We start from the raw sequence: 13,712 nt of genomic DNA, 5'->3' as shown, positions 1-13,712 counted from the left end.
CCCATTCCTTTGCTTTTTAAGACATGGTCTCGCCCGGGCACAGTGCCCCATGCCTTTAATCCCAGCAGTTCCAGGACAGCCAGGGCTATGCAGAGAAATCCTGTCTGGAAAAACAAAACAAAACAGGACAAGGTCTCACTGCTGCCCTGGCAGGTCTTGGACTGCAATCCTCTGTAGTCTCCATAATAGCTGGGACCACGGGTCTGGGCCACTAACCCTGCTGGTCATTTGTCCCTTTAATGCTTTTGAATAGCTGGAAACTGTAGACACTGGCGCTGTCTATCCTGCAGGCTGGAAGTTCAAGATCAAGGTGTTTTGGGTCATGCTCCTTAGAAATGCTGGGGAGATTCCCAGCCTTCTTCCAGCTTCTGTTGGCTTCAGGCCACCTGGACTGATTGTGACCTCACTACAACCTGTCTCCCTTGTCACGTGACATCTTTCCCCCATATGTCTCTGGGTCTTTACACTCTGTCCCCTCTTGCCGCTCTTCTCTTTGAACAAAGACCCCAGTTAAATTGGGTAAGGACCCACTCGACTGCAGCATGACTGTGTTGAAACTAACTACACACACAAAGACCCTGCTTCCACAGAAGTCACATTGGAGACACTGGGGTTTGAACTTCAACGGATCTTTTTACATTGATTTGTGTGCGGGTGGGTAGGTGGATACATGTGTGTGCATACGGAGACCAGAGGTCAGCTTCAAATGTGATTATTCAGGAGCTGACCACTTTATTTTATTGATTTTTAAAAAAAGATTTATTTATGGGAGTTGCTTACACCATGTAGCTCTCAGAGATCACACTCAGGTGGTCAGGTATGGCAGAAAGTGACTTTATCTGCTCAACCATCTTGCTGGCCTCACTTTATTTATTTTTATTTTTTTGGTTTTTGGAGACAGGGGTTCTCTGTGTAACAGTCCTGGCTGATTTGGAACTGGCTTTGTAGACCAGGCTGGCCTCGAACTCACAGAGATCCACTTGTCTCAGCCTCCCGAGTGCTGGGGTTAAAGGTGTGCACCACCATGCCCGGCAGCCCACTTTGTGCTGATATTGTGTTCCCCAAAATATTGTGCACCCTGATAAACTTATCTGGGTTCAGAGAACAAAACAGCCACTAGATACAGAGGCCAGAAAATGGTGGCACACACACCTTTAATCCTATCACTTGGGAGGCAGAGATCCATCCAGATCTCTGTGAGTTTAAAGCCACACTGAAAACAGCCAGGCTGGTGACTCATGCCTTTAATCCCAGGAAGTGAGCCTTTAATCCCAGGAAGTGATGGCAGAAAGCAGAAAGGTATATAAGGCATGAGGACCAGGAACTAGATAGAGCTGGTTAAGCTTTCAGGCTTTTGAGCAGCAGTTCAGCTGAGACCCATTTTGGATGAGGACTCAGAAGCTTCCAGTCTGAGGAAACAGGATCAGCTGAGGAACTGGCGAGGTGAGGAAGCTGTGGCTTGTTCTGCTTCTCTGATCTTCCAGCATTCACCCCAATACCTGGCTCCAGGTTTGTTCTTATTAATAAGACTTTTTAAAATCCATGCAACATCTGGCGCCCAACATTCGTGGTACGAATTCATGAAAAAGCTGCTTGCCTGTGGCCTTGTGGGCCCCAGCTCAGGCCCAAGCTACACTCGGCTGGTTGTGGTGGAGCACGCTGATAAGATTTACTGAAGAAGGCAGAGGCAGAAGGATCCTGAGTTTGAGGCCGGCCTAGGAAGCTTGCTAAGGAGAAGCTGCGGCAGGGGCCGAGCCACAAACAGTGGTGGTGGGACCATGGATGTGGTGGCTACTGTTCCACATTGCGAGCTGCTTCTCATCATGTTGGTGACTGCGGTGATGCTGCTACCTGGGACGAAGGGTTTACTACTGCTTGTTCAGAAAAGAATTGCCAGGACCATCGTGTTACAAGAAAGCATCAGCAAAGATCAGTTTGGAAAAGTTTGGCAAGACAAATGGTGGGGCTGGTCCTACTGTGTTGGATGTGGAAGCGACATTAGTAAGCTTGGGCCATTCCATTCAGAACTACATATTCAAAACAGAATAAACCCAAGGGCAACAGATGCTTATGGCTTAATGTGTGTGAAGTACTTGGAAAAGTGCCCAGGGTTATAATAGGTGTTTTGTAAGCATTCGAGGTGAGGGTTATGAGAATAATCATGAGGATCACTTGGAGTGTGAGCTAGGAGGGTCCTTGTGCTTCAATCTCAAGAGGAAAGGAAGAATGGAGGCTTGTTTAGAAATAAAGTTGTGAGTCATGGATGGAGCTGTTTGGAATGACTAGCGCAGCTCTTGATAGCTGCCTGCAACATCAGCATCCAAGGTTGCCCTCAGGAGTTTGAGCCCTGTGATCCCAATATGTCTGGCTGCTGGAAGTGTTTGGAATAAACCCATGCTTGGGAATGTTATCCCAGGCACCTGGATACAGGGGAAGGAAGGCCATAAATACATTTTCCTGAGCCTCCAGGAGACTGAGGGGACAGAAGGGAAGTGCTGGCAGGGTGGAGTTCCCTAGCTATGAACCCAGGATCTCCCGGAAGATCCGGAGGGAGAGCCTCACCCAGGTTGTGTAAACCTGGCAGTGTGCGTAGGCACAGGCACCATCCCTGTCCTCATTCTGTCTGTCACAGGGAGGATCAGAGGAGGTATCAATGGCCTGCTGCCAAGAGCGGAGCTTTAGGACTGGAACATGCTTCCTGACCAGCAGGCTTGGGATCTCACAGCGACGTTCCCCTGCTCCCTGAGGATGTCCCTTCTTTACTGTTTGTCACCTAAAAAAAAAAATCATTTCAGTCTGGGGAGATAATAAAACTCAGTTGATAATGTGCTTGAGTTTTATCTCTAGAACCATATATGTGTGTGTGTGTGTGTGTGTGTGTGTGTGTGTGTGTATAATGTTAAAAAACATATGCCAGGTGGTGGTGGTGGTGGCGGCGGTGGCGGCGGCGGCGGCGGCGGCGGCGGCGGCGGCGGCGGCGGCGGCGGCGGCGGCGCACGCCTTTAATCCCAGCACTAGGGACACAGAGGCAGGGGGATCTCTGTGAGTTTGAGGCCGGCCTGGTCTACAGAGCGAGATCCAGGGCAGGCACCAAAATTACAGAGAAACCCTGTCTCGAAAAAAAACTATATATATATATATATATATATATATATATATATATATATATATATATATATAGAATAGAGACAAATGTGGCAGTAATCCAGGTTTATAATCCTAGTCTCTGGGAGGCAGAGATGTGAAGATCTATGGTACTTCCTGGACAGCTTGGTCTACTCTGACAGTTCAGGTGGATGAAAGACCTAGTCTGAAACACAAGATAATGACTCTCGAGGAGCAACACCTGAAATTGTCCCATGGTCTCCACATACATGTGCACCTTGCATGTGCTTGAATGCAGACGGGAGCAGGCACACAGCCCAACATACACACATACAAACATGCACATACATGAACACGTGCACACAGCAGCACTCTCTACCCCCTACCCAGACACATCTACAGTTTCAGGGCTGGATGTGTTGGCATGAGCCTGTAATCCCAGGATTCAGGAGGGGAGGCAGGATGTTATGACTGAGCCCAGCTTGGACTACATAGGGAGTGTCAGGCCAGCCTGGGCTACACAGTGAGAGTCTGTCTCTCTTTTTATTTTTAAAAGGGAGTTTGATTCAGGATTAACCTGTCTTCTGGGAATGAGCCCAGGTCTCTATAGTAAGAAAGGCCTTATTATAGTGTAAAGAACCAGAGGGAAATGGTATTGTCCAATCATCATGTATTTGGTAGCTCCCATTTTGATAACTCTCATGCTGGGGGTCTCCAAATATTGTGAAGTAAGGGAGCTAGACATTGCCTAATAATGAAATAACCAACTATCTGAAGTGTTAATCTGTTTATTCTTATCAATAAGACTAAAGCAAAGGAGCATTCACTAGTGACTTCTTACATTCCTGCATCCTCAGATCAAAAGGGGGCCGAGATCCTGTTTCCACCCGACTTATATTCCTGTCTCCACCTCCCGATTGTGCTGAGATTAAAGGCATGAGCCTCCCAAGTGCTGGGATCAAAGACATGAGCCTTCCAAGTTCTGGGATTAAAGGTGTGTGCCACCACTGCCTGGCCTCTATGGCTATCTAGTGGCTAACTCTGCCCTCTGATCTCCAGGCAAGCTTTATTTGTTAGAACACTAACAAAATATCATACAACATGCCTCCACCTCCCCACCTGTACTGAGCTTCAGACACCAACCATTTTGTTGTAGCATAGGACCCTCTTCACTGGGCATCTCTCAGTCTCATAGTTTATGAGCAGGTGGTCAGGATGGAGGTCAGGAATGGCTTTGTTCACAGGGCTGCTGTCTCCATGGTAATGACCTCAGCCGAGGTCATTGGCCAGAGCATCTACAGATAGCCTTTCCAGTGTGGTGGTCTCAGGATGTTCCCACGTTTTATATGATGGCTCACTGAGTGTTTCAAGAGAGAAAGTGGAAACTGCCAGTGTTCTAAGGCCAGAACCCAGAAATTAGCAGTGTCACTTCCATGTTATTCTATCAGTCAAAAATACAACCACCAACCTGCCCCAGATTCAAGGGAGGGGACACAAATCTCACCTCCCAGTGGGAGGTATGTCAAAGATTATTCCACAACTGGCTAGAAATCTAAATGACCCTGATAGCCAGAGGCTCCCCCAAGCTCCCACAGCCAGAACCAGAAGTGGCTAATAGCTCAAATGACCTCTGTGCTAGCTGTAAGCTAGTACAGACAACCTGTCTCTAGAATCCATCTTCTTGGAAGAAATGACATGTACCCCGAGTTGGGTTTCAATATAGTTAGCGCTTTCTTGTGCAATGAGGATTGTATCACACCAGGAAACTTTTTTTCCATACCGTACTGGGCTTAAATACACTGGGAATAAACCGCCTGTCATTAGACTCCCCGAAGTCTGATGATCCAGGTTGACAAAGTCACTCTGCACCAGGTTTTCATTCTTACCTCTTCGTGGGGTTGGCTTCCCTGTATGATACCTGCAGGGACCCCTCAATGGCTCAGTGAATAAAGTTGCTTGTCACCAAGTCCGATAACCTGAGTTCAATAACCCCAATCCCGGGACCTACATAGTGGAAGACAAGGACTGCTTCTGACTTCCACACGTTGTCGTGGTATGCCTGTGCTCCATCCTGAGTGCAAAATAAGTAATAAATAAAAATGCAATAAAGAAATAAAGGCAACAAGGAAAGGAAAAGAAGAAAGGAGTCCACACTGGTGGTATGAAGAACTCGTTTGCCCTCCTGGGCCACTGTCTCTCCAAATGTCAAGGTCATGGTGAAGGGCAGGGATGCTGAGTCCTGTTTGCCTGGCAGCCAGAGAGAGGCTACCTATGTAAGTGATGCCCATCTTGTTTCTTTGTGTGTGTGTTATGCAGATGTGTACATATGTGTGTGGATGCACATACCTATGCATGTGTGTGTGTGGGAAGCGTGGGTTGATGTCGGATGTCTTCCTCTGTAGCTCTCTGTGGTGATATATTGTGTACTCTAATAAAATTTGCCTGAAGATAAGAGAACAGAACAAGCCACTAGATTAAACGTAGATGCCAGGCAGTGGTGGCACACACCTTTAATCCTAGCACTCGGGAGGCAGAGATCTGTCTGGATCTCTGTGAGTTCAAATATATAACCACAGCTCCACACTTTGGCTTTTGAGTCAGAGTCTGTCACTGAACCTGGAGGTTGCTGGTTTGGCTAGGTCAAGAGGCCAGTGACCCCCAAGGACCTCCTTGTCATGTTTCCCAAGAACTGGGATTACTGATGTGGACCACCACACCCAGCTTTGATGTGGGCGCTGCAAACATTTTACCAATGGAGTCATCTCCCCAGCCCCCTCGTTGAGATGTTTCAATGCCACATTCAGCCTCCACTTTGGGCCAGCCCTTCACCTCACCCAGCCTCAGCTTCCCTTCCATGCTAGGTTGCTGAGGTCTTTACAATCTGGACACTACGAGGCCTGGAGATGACAGTACCCTTTAAGCCATCTTTCCCTCCCTTCAGCAGGGCCCCACGAACCCTCTGTTGCTGCCATAGTCATCCTAGACTCAGATCTCCATAGGTTAAAGCAAATTTTCATTAAAAAATGTTAAGCACAGAAACACAAAAGAAGAGTAAAATAAATACCAAAATACTGATCCACCTGAAGCGTTTTGCTGTTTTGTTTACATTCACAGCTCTACCTGTAAATACACTCTCTGAATCATTGAAGGATGAAAACATCCCCCTTCGTTGCAGATAGCACAGTATGTGTCTCTTTAGATAATAATGTTGGGGATGGAGAGATGGTTTGGGTTGAGAGCACCTGCTGTTCTTGCAGAGACCCAGCTTTGGTTCCTAGCACCCACATGGTGACTCACAACTGTCTGGAACTCCAGTTCCAGGGGATCTGATGTTGCCTTCTGGCTGCTGCAGGCACAGCACAGAAGCGGTACATACAGATGCACACGCAAGCAAAACACTCGTGCACATGCAATAAATCTATCTTTTAAGAAGTGTTCTTTCACATGCCCATAGTGCCATTATTTACACTAAAAAATGGTCAGTAATTCCCTCACATCTGAAATCCACTTCACATTAGAATTTCCTCCCCTCCTCAAATGTGCTGTTAAGTGTATTTGAAGTGAGATCACTGCGTTTGCTTCTCTCTTTGGTTTCCTGTCATGGAGACTGTTGCCCACCCCCAGTCCCAGTTTTTCCCCCGGCTCTTTGGAGTGGCTGGACCCCTTGGCTTGCAACTCCCGAGCACTGATTTGTTTGTTTCCTTGTGACCTAGTTGACTCTTGTCCTCGTAGCTGGATTTCCTGTACCCTGGAAATTAGATTCAGAAGTCTGATTAGATTCAGGTTGAGTGTTTTTGGTGGAGTCCTTTCTTTTATACACTTCATCTTTCATCCCATCAGGAGGCATAAAAGGTCATGGGCAAATGATTAGTGACACTGAGTCTAATCCCTTCATAGGGAGCTAATTGCTAGTCCTGTCCAATTCATAAATGACCAGAGGGTGACAGATTGACCACCCGTGTCCATTGGTTATTTTTGGGGGGACGTTGTAGACATGGTCATTTCCCAAGGCTGCTGTGCTTTTGGTGTGAGCTACTTGATGCAAAAGAGTGTTCTCCCTCGTCACCTGGCCGAGGCTGTGGGTCCATCAGGGCATGTGCTTAATTATTTGCCTTTAATTAGGAATGTTTAGAATGTGGAATTGGTATCAAATTCTCTTCTAATGGTGAGAAATGACTCGGTGTGCCTGTGTGTATGTGTGCATGAGTGTGTGTGTGTGTGTGTGTGTGTGTGTGTGTGTGTGTGAGTGAGTGTGTGTGTGTGTGTGTGTGTGTGTGTGTGTGTGTGTGTGTGTGTGTGTGTATGTGTATGTATGTGTGTGAGTGTGTTGATGGAGATCCAACCCCAGGAGTTGTGCATGCTAGGCCAACACTGTACCAGTGAACTATGTCTCCCAAGCATGTACTTATTCTGCTGATGCCCAAATTATCTCAAACCGGGAATTAGGTATTTCTCCCAAGAGATGTGATTCTCTTAATGTGGGATGGTGTTGAAAACAAAGGCTGGGTGAGGGTATGTTTGCTGTTTTGATGGGAGGGGAAAGTAATGCTTCTTTCTGTCAGTTGCTAGTAAGTTGGCAATAGATTTTTTTAAAAAATTATGAATTCATAATGACATTTTCTTTCTAACTCACTTTTCTCTTGTGGTGTTGCAACTGAACCCAGAGCCTGGAGAGTGCCAGACAAGTGCTCCACCACTGAGCTGCCCCTGCCCTGTCATTATGCTGCCAGTAATTTTTATATTATAGGCTTTTCTTAACATCTTATAGCTCTTGTATTTTCTGACAGTGAAAATCTTGGCTCCCTGTTAGGAGCATTAATATAAATTACTTATTTACATTACTCTCTCATCCACATGAAATTGTCCCCCAAGCCCCTGTACTAACACTTCCACCAATAATAAAGCCACTGTATAAAGTTTAAGATTGCCTTGCAATATACTTTTTGGGTGTTGTTCTTAGATTTCTTTTTATCCCATTGGGATGGACAGCCTGAACACCATGTGCTAAAGCCACCTGAAATGATTCTTCCCTCTGGGCGTTCTTCTTTGAAATTTGTCGGATAGGGAGACTCATTTGCTTCTGTTTTGTTTTTTCTTATGAGGTCTTCTTGGTTCTCCTTTGAAGTTTAACTTTGCGTTTTCCCCAGATTTGACATTTGCACGGTACAGAAATCAATCCATAGGACAGCAGATCCCCAAGGATCTTGTTCGAAGCCCTCTACCACAGGCCACTTCTCCGCCCCTTGTGAGAAACCGTGCTTATTTTATTTTTAAGACTAGCGTTTGGCTTACCTTTTGTATCAGTTACATGAGCAATGTCAGCAAGGAGGAGTTTTTTTTTGTCTCACAGGTTTGAGGGTGCATTCCATGATGGCGGGGGAGGCATGGTAGAAGGAACATGAGGCAGCTGGTCATGGTGCCTTCACAAGTCGGAAGCAAAGCAAGATGAGTTCTGTCATGGATGCCAGTTCATGGGATGGTGCCACCCACAGTCAGGCTAGATCTTCACTGGAAATACCCTCACAGACATACACAGAGGTGGATCTCCTAAGTGGTTCTGAATGCTACCAAGTTGACAATCAGGCTTAACCATCAACTGCTAGTGTCAAACTTCCTCCACTGGAATGCCTGCCCTTGTGATTTTCAGTGTCCCCGACAGCCCCATCTTTTAAATTCCAACCTGGGTCCTGCCCACTCCGTGGAATCTTTTGCTAAGCTTGGGTCCTTATCAAGTCCCCCGCCCCCCAATCAGTTCCGAAACACGCCAGCCTGCATCCCGCTGTCTGTGTCATGGGCTTGGGGTCTTGTTCATCTACTCTCGCCCACTGTTGTTCTTTAGCTGTTCCACTCTTGCTTCCTTTACATTATTTTTCTTTTTAGATTTTTTAATGTGTGTGAGTATTTTGCCTGCATGCACGTATGTGTACCACGTATGTGCTTGGTGCCTTCAGAGGCCAGAAGAGGGCATTAGACCTTCTGGGTCTGGAGTTGCAAATGGTTGTGAACCACCACGTGGGTGCTGGGAACCAAACTCTAGTCCCCTATGAGAACAAGTGCTTTTAACTGCTGAATCTTCTCTCCAGCCCCTAGTCTTGTTTTCTAACTAGGTTGCGTGTTCCTTTATGGGTGAGGACATGCCTAGAATTTTTTAAAAAATCTTATCATATTTTATTTATTCATATGGGGAGTTGAACACATGTATACAATGGCACAAGTGTGGAGGTCATAGGACAACTTGTGGGAGTTAGTTCTCTCTTTCCACCATGTGGGTCCTAGGAATCGAACTCAGATTTTTGGTTTGGCAGCAAGCTCCTTTAATCACTGGCCCCATACCTAGATTTTTTCTCTTTTTTTGGTTTTCTAGACAGGGTTTCTCTGTGTAATAGCTCTGGCTGTCCTGGAACTCACTTTGTAGACAGGCTGGCCTCGAACCCACAGAGATCCACTTGCCACTGCCTCCCGAGTGCTGGGATTAAAGGCATGTACCACCACCTCCCAGCTCCAATGCCTATAATTTTTCAAGAGCATGTTTATATTATGTTGTATTTATCTTGTGTACATGTTTGGGGTGGTGTTATATGCCTGCCACACCTCATGTAGAGGTCAGAGGACAAGTCGTAGGAATTGATTCTCTTTTCCACCATGAGTCCCAGGAATTGAACTCAAGTCATCAGACTTGGTGGCATGCGCCTTTATCCTCTGAGCCACCCTGCTTGCCCTGGAATTCTTTTCTATCCCCTATATAAAGTAAGCATGGACACACAATCATGTGTAATAGAGCCAGGAAGTTCTTACATTTTGTGTGGTCACAGCAAGCAGCAGATACTGCAACCTTATTCTGCCTGGAAATAGAGCATCGCATTCTTGCGAGCCCCTGGATGCAGCATTTTTATCAGTCAGTCAATTCATAACCTTGTTTTATGTGTGATTCTGTTTAAAGACACCGTGTTTGTTTAATACATACTTCTGAGTCATTAGCGTTGAGCTCAGCCAACTGCGCTGTAACTCATTCCTGAACAGCTTGGGGGAACATGCACATCTCTGTAAGGCACATCACAGCTCTCTGGTGCATATGAACGCTAGACAGCACTTAGTACTTTACTCAGGGGCCCTTTCACACAGTGGAATCACCCACAAAAATATGAAAAGTAAAAGCCATGGTACTCAATAGAGGGGTCAAGGGACACTTACTAATAGCCTCAAAGCTGAAACAGGACAAGAGAGAGTAATTTTGTCTGATCTCAACAGGAATGTGTGCATTGGAACAGGCGAGTCTCTCTCTCTCTCTCTCTCTCTCTCTCTCTCTCTCTCTCTCTCTCTCTCTTTTTCTTTCTCTGTGTGTGTATGTGTGTGTGTGTTGTTTGCATTTGTGTGTGTTCATAAGTATATGTGCAGCTGTGTGCATGGAGGCCATAAATTGATGTCAAGTGTCTTTCTGGATTGCTCTCCACATTAATAAAAAATAGTTTTTATTACATTTGTTTTGTGTATGTATGTGGACACACTTGCATAGTTGGTTGTTTTTCCTCTTTTTAGGTGCCCATCACCCAGCTCCCAAATAAATCACACATGGAGGCTTATTCTTAATTATAAATGTCCGGCCATAGCTTGGCTTATTTCTTGCCAGCTTTTCTTAAATTATCCTGTCTACCTTTTGCCTCTGGGCTTTTTCCTTTTCTTATTTCTGTATATCTTACTTTCACTCCTACTCCGTGACTGGCTGGGTGGCTGGCCCCTGGTGTCCTCCTCTCCTTGTTCTCTTGCTCTTTCTTCTCCCAGATTTATCTCTGGGAGATAATTTATCTATTTATTCTTTTATTCTATTTATTCTCTCTGCCTGCCAGCCTCTCCTATCCTTTTTCCTGCCTCGCTATTGGCCATTCAGCTCTTTATTAGACCATCAGGTGTTTAGACAGGCAAAGTATCACAGCTTCACAGAGTTAAACAAATGCAACATAAAAGAATGCAACACATCTTTGTATCATTAAATAAATGTTCCAGAGCATAAACAAATGTAACACGCTTTAAAATAATATTCCACAACATACTTATGCCATGGTGTGCATATGGAAGTCAGAGGACAGCTTTGGGAACTCCGTTCTCTCCTGCCCACAGTGTGGGTCTTGAGGATTGATCAGATCATCAGGCCTCCCGGCAAGTACATTAACCTACTGGACTATCAATCCAGTCCCAACTTATATTTTGAAACAGAATCTCTCACCAAACCTGGAGCTCACTTCTTCAGAAAGGCTAGAAGGCTGGCTATCAAACTTAGGGAATCCTCCTGTCTCCACTTCCCTCACACTAGGATTATAGATGTGTGTTGGTATGCTAGGTTTTAACATGGATGCTGGGAATTTGACCTCAGACACCAAGCACTTACTGACTGAGCTGTCTTCCCAGCCCTGTAACTTATATTTTTTTCTAAGTCTATTTCTTTTTTTTATCATTATTATTATTATTTTTAAATTTTGTGTCTATGTGTCTTTGTGGGAGTATTTACACATGAGAGCAATTGCCCATGGAAGCCAGAAGAGGGTACTGGATTTCCTGGGGCTAGAATTATAGGCTGCCCAACATGGGTGCTGGGGACTGAACTCTAGTCCTCTGAAAGAGCAGTCTGTACTTTTAATCACTGACTCATCTCTCCTGCATGTCTGTTTCCACCCATGGATAATCCAAACTGGCTCACATATTAATTTTGAGGTTCAAAAACTCCCTGAAGTGAGTGACTTTGACATACAGAATCTGTAAATAAAGAGGATTGGCCCTGTCAATCTGAGTTAACCTCGGACTAGTTTTCTTCCCACCTTGCACACACACCACCAGGTGATTTCTAAAGTGTTTTTATAAGGGCTATCATTCCAGTCCTGAGTGAGTCCCCCATTCCTTTTCATTTGGCTCCCTGTAGCTGGCCAGGTCCTGAGCTGGTGCCCTTTCCTTGTAGGTTTGTAGACTTCCACGCAGCCGCTTCCACCTGCTCTCCTTCGCGAGCCTCCCTGCTGACTGGCCGGCTGGGTCTACGTAACGGAGTCACGCACAACTTTGCCGTCACATCCGTAGGGGGGCTTCCACTCAACGAGACCACCTTGGCTGAGGTGCTGCAGCCGGCTGGCTATGCCACTGCCATGATAGGTAATGTATCTTGGGGAGCTGCTTCAAGATCTCAGAGTCTCTGGATGGCTGCTGCCTCTTCCGCTCTCATCTGCATTTTTTGTTGGTATCTTGCTGGGTACGTACGCTAGGAATGCTCTCAGCTAGCTGTCCGTAACTGGGACGACCTGGCAGTGGTTGGCAACGTGTATAGAGCTCTTTCCTCCCATGATAATAAGCTTTGTGGTAAGTGATTGCATCCATTCGGCCAGACGCGCAAAGATACCATTGGGAGCTTTTCGGACTCTTGCTGCTATCCTGAGCATGTGGCTTTGTTCTCGTGCCTGTGGCTGGAGTGCCTGCCTCAGCTTCAGGGTCCGTGATTGTAATCAAGGATGGGGAAGAGAAGGAATGGGTTCCAGCCGCATGCACCTACCCATTCTTACCAAGAAACAGAATCTTTTGTTTAAGAAAAGAATCCTTCCCGCCTAACAACTGGGCTTAAATCATACCGTCTAGAGTTGGGTAACATGGCTACTAGGTTGCAAAGAAGGCTGGGAAACTGGGTTATAATAATTGACTTGGCCCTGGGCCTGGCCATCTTGAACAAACTGACAGCTCTGGGCTACAAGTGAGTCCGTGGTGAAGCACCTACCTAGAATGCACAATACACTGGGTGCTGTCTCTGTAGCAAACAGTCCTAACCCTGCCCCCACCCCTCCAAACTGCCAAATTTTATTAGAAGCATAAATGAAGACATGGACACAGGACAGGAAAACAGCAGGCGGTTCCGTTGTTCATCCGTGTCTTTCCCTCTCTCCCTTCCTTCCTTCCTCTTTTGTTTTTGTTTGTTTTTTTTTTTTTTGAAACAGAGTCTCATGCGTCCCAAGATGGCCGCTGAGGATGACAAGGAACTTCTGATCCTCCTGTCTCCACCTCCTGAGAGCTGGAATTTTAGGCATGTGCCACTATGTCCGGTTTTACGGGGTCCTGGGGATGGAACCTTGGCAAGCACTCTACCAACTGCATCCCTAGCTCTATTTGTTTCTGAAACAGGGTCTTACTATGTAGTCCAGGCTGGCCCCAAGCATACAGTCCTCTTTTCAGCCTCAGAGTGCTGGAACTCCAGGCTTCCTCTCCTTGTATACATTTTTACGGCACCTCTTATTGAGCATGGCCTGTGTTCTGGCCCCAGAGATCCGTTCATTTTCATAGGATTATTACTCTCCTATTGTAGAGCCAGAGAACTATGTCTTGAACCTGAGGACACTGGCTTCACATTCCTGCCTGAGACAGGTGCTGTCTGTGTCTGCACAGGGTCTGACCCCAGATGCTCTGACCACCCAGCAGTTCCTCCAGCCTCCTCAGCCTGTTTGTGCTTGTTGTTTACTTTCAAAACCCGGGTTCCAGTGGGATTCCCGTGTCTCTCCCATAGTGAAAAGGCAAGGGAGGGTGTGCCAGCAGGCATGCGACAGTGAGGGTCCCTGTGGATGAGACTCTGGTCTCTGGAGCCT

At 46.3% G+C, this 13,712-nt stretch overlaps 1 protein-coding gene across 7 annotated transcripts in view; it reads left to right on the top strand.

Annotated features, from left to right (window-relative positions):
- Positions 1-13,712, top strand: part of Arsg (arylsulfatase G) — a 132,492-nt gene that overhangs the window by 64,886 nt on the left and 53,894 nt on the right. For 6 of the 7 annotated variants that reach the window (XM_052757241.1, XM_052757243.1, XM_052757239.1 and 3 more), the window contains one exon: positions 12,053-12,240. The exons of the other annotated variant lie outside the window; for it this stretch is intronic. In XM_052757241.1, the coding sequence (XP_052613201.1) occupies positions 12,053-12,240 (188 nt within the window). The remainder of the gene's footprint in view (positions 1-12,052; positions 12,241-13,712) is intronic. 7 annotated transcript variants of the gene reach the window in all.

The sequence above is a fragment of the Peromyscus californicus genome, unplaced genomic scaffold (assembly GCF_007827085.1).
Source record: "Peromyscus californicus insignis strain IS unplaced genomic scaffold, ASM782708v3 Scaffold_3__1_contigs__length_106647218, whole genome shotgun sequence".
Lineage (NCBI taxonomy): Eukaryota > Metazoa > Chordata > Mammalia > Rodentia > Cricetidae > Peromyscus > Peromyscus californicus.
Note: the sequence above shows the minus strand (reverse complement) of the source record. Positions and strands in the feature narration are given on the sequence as shown.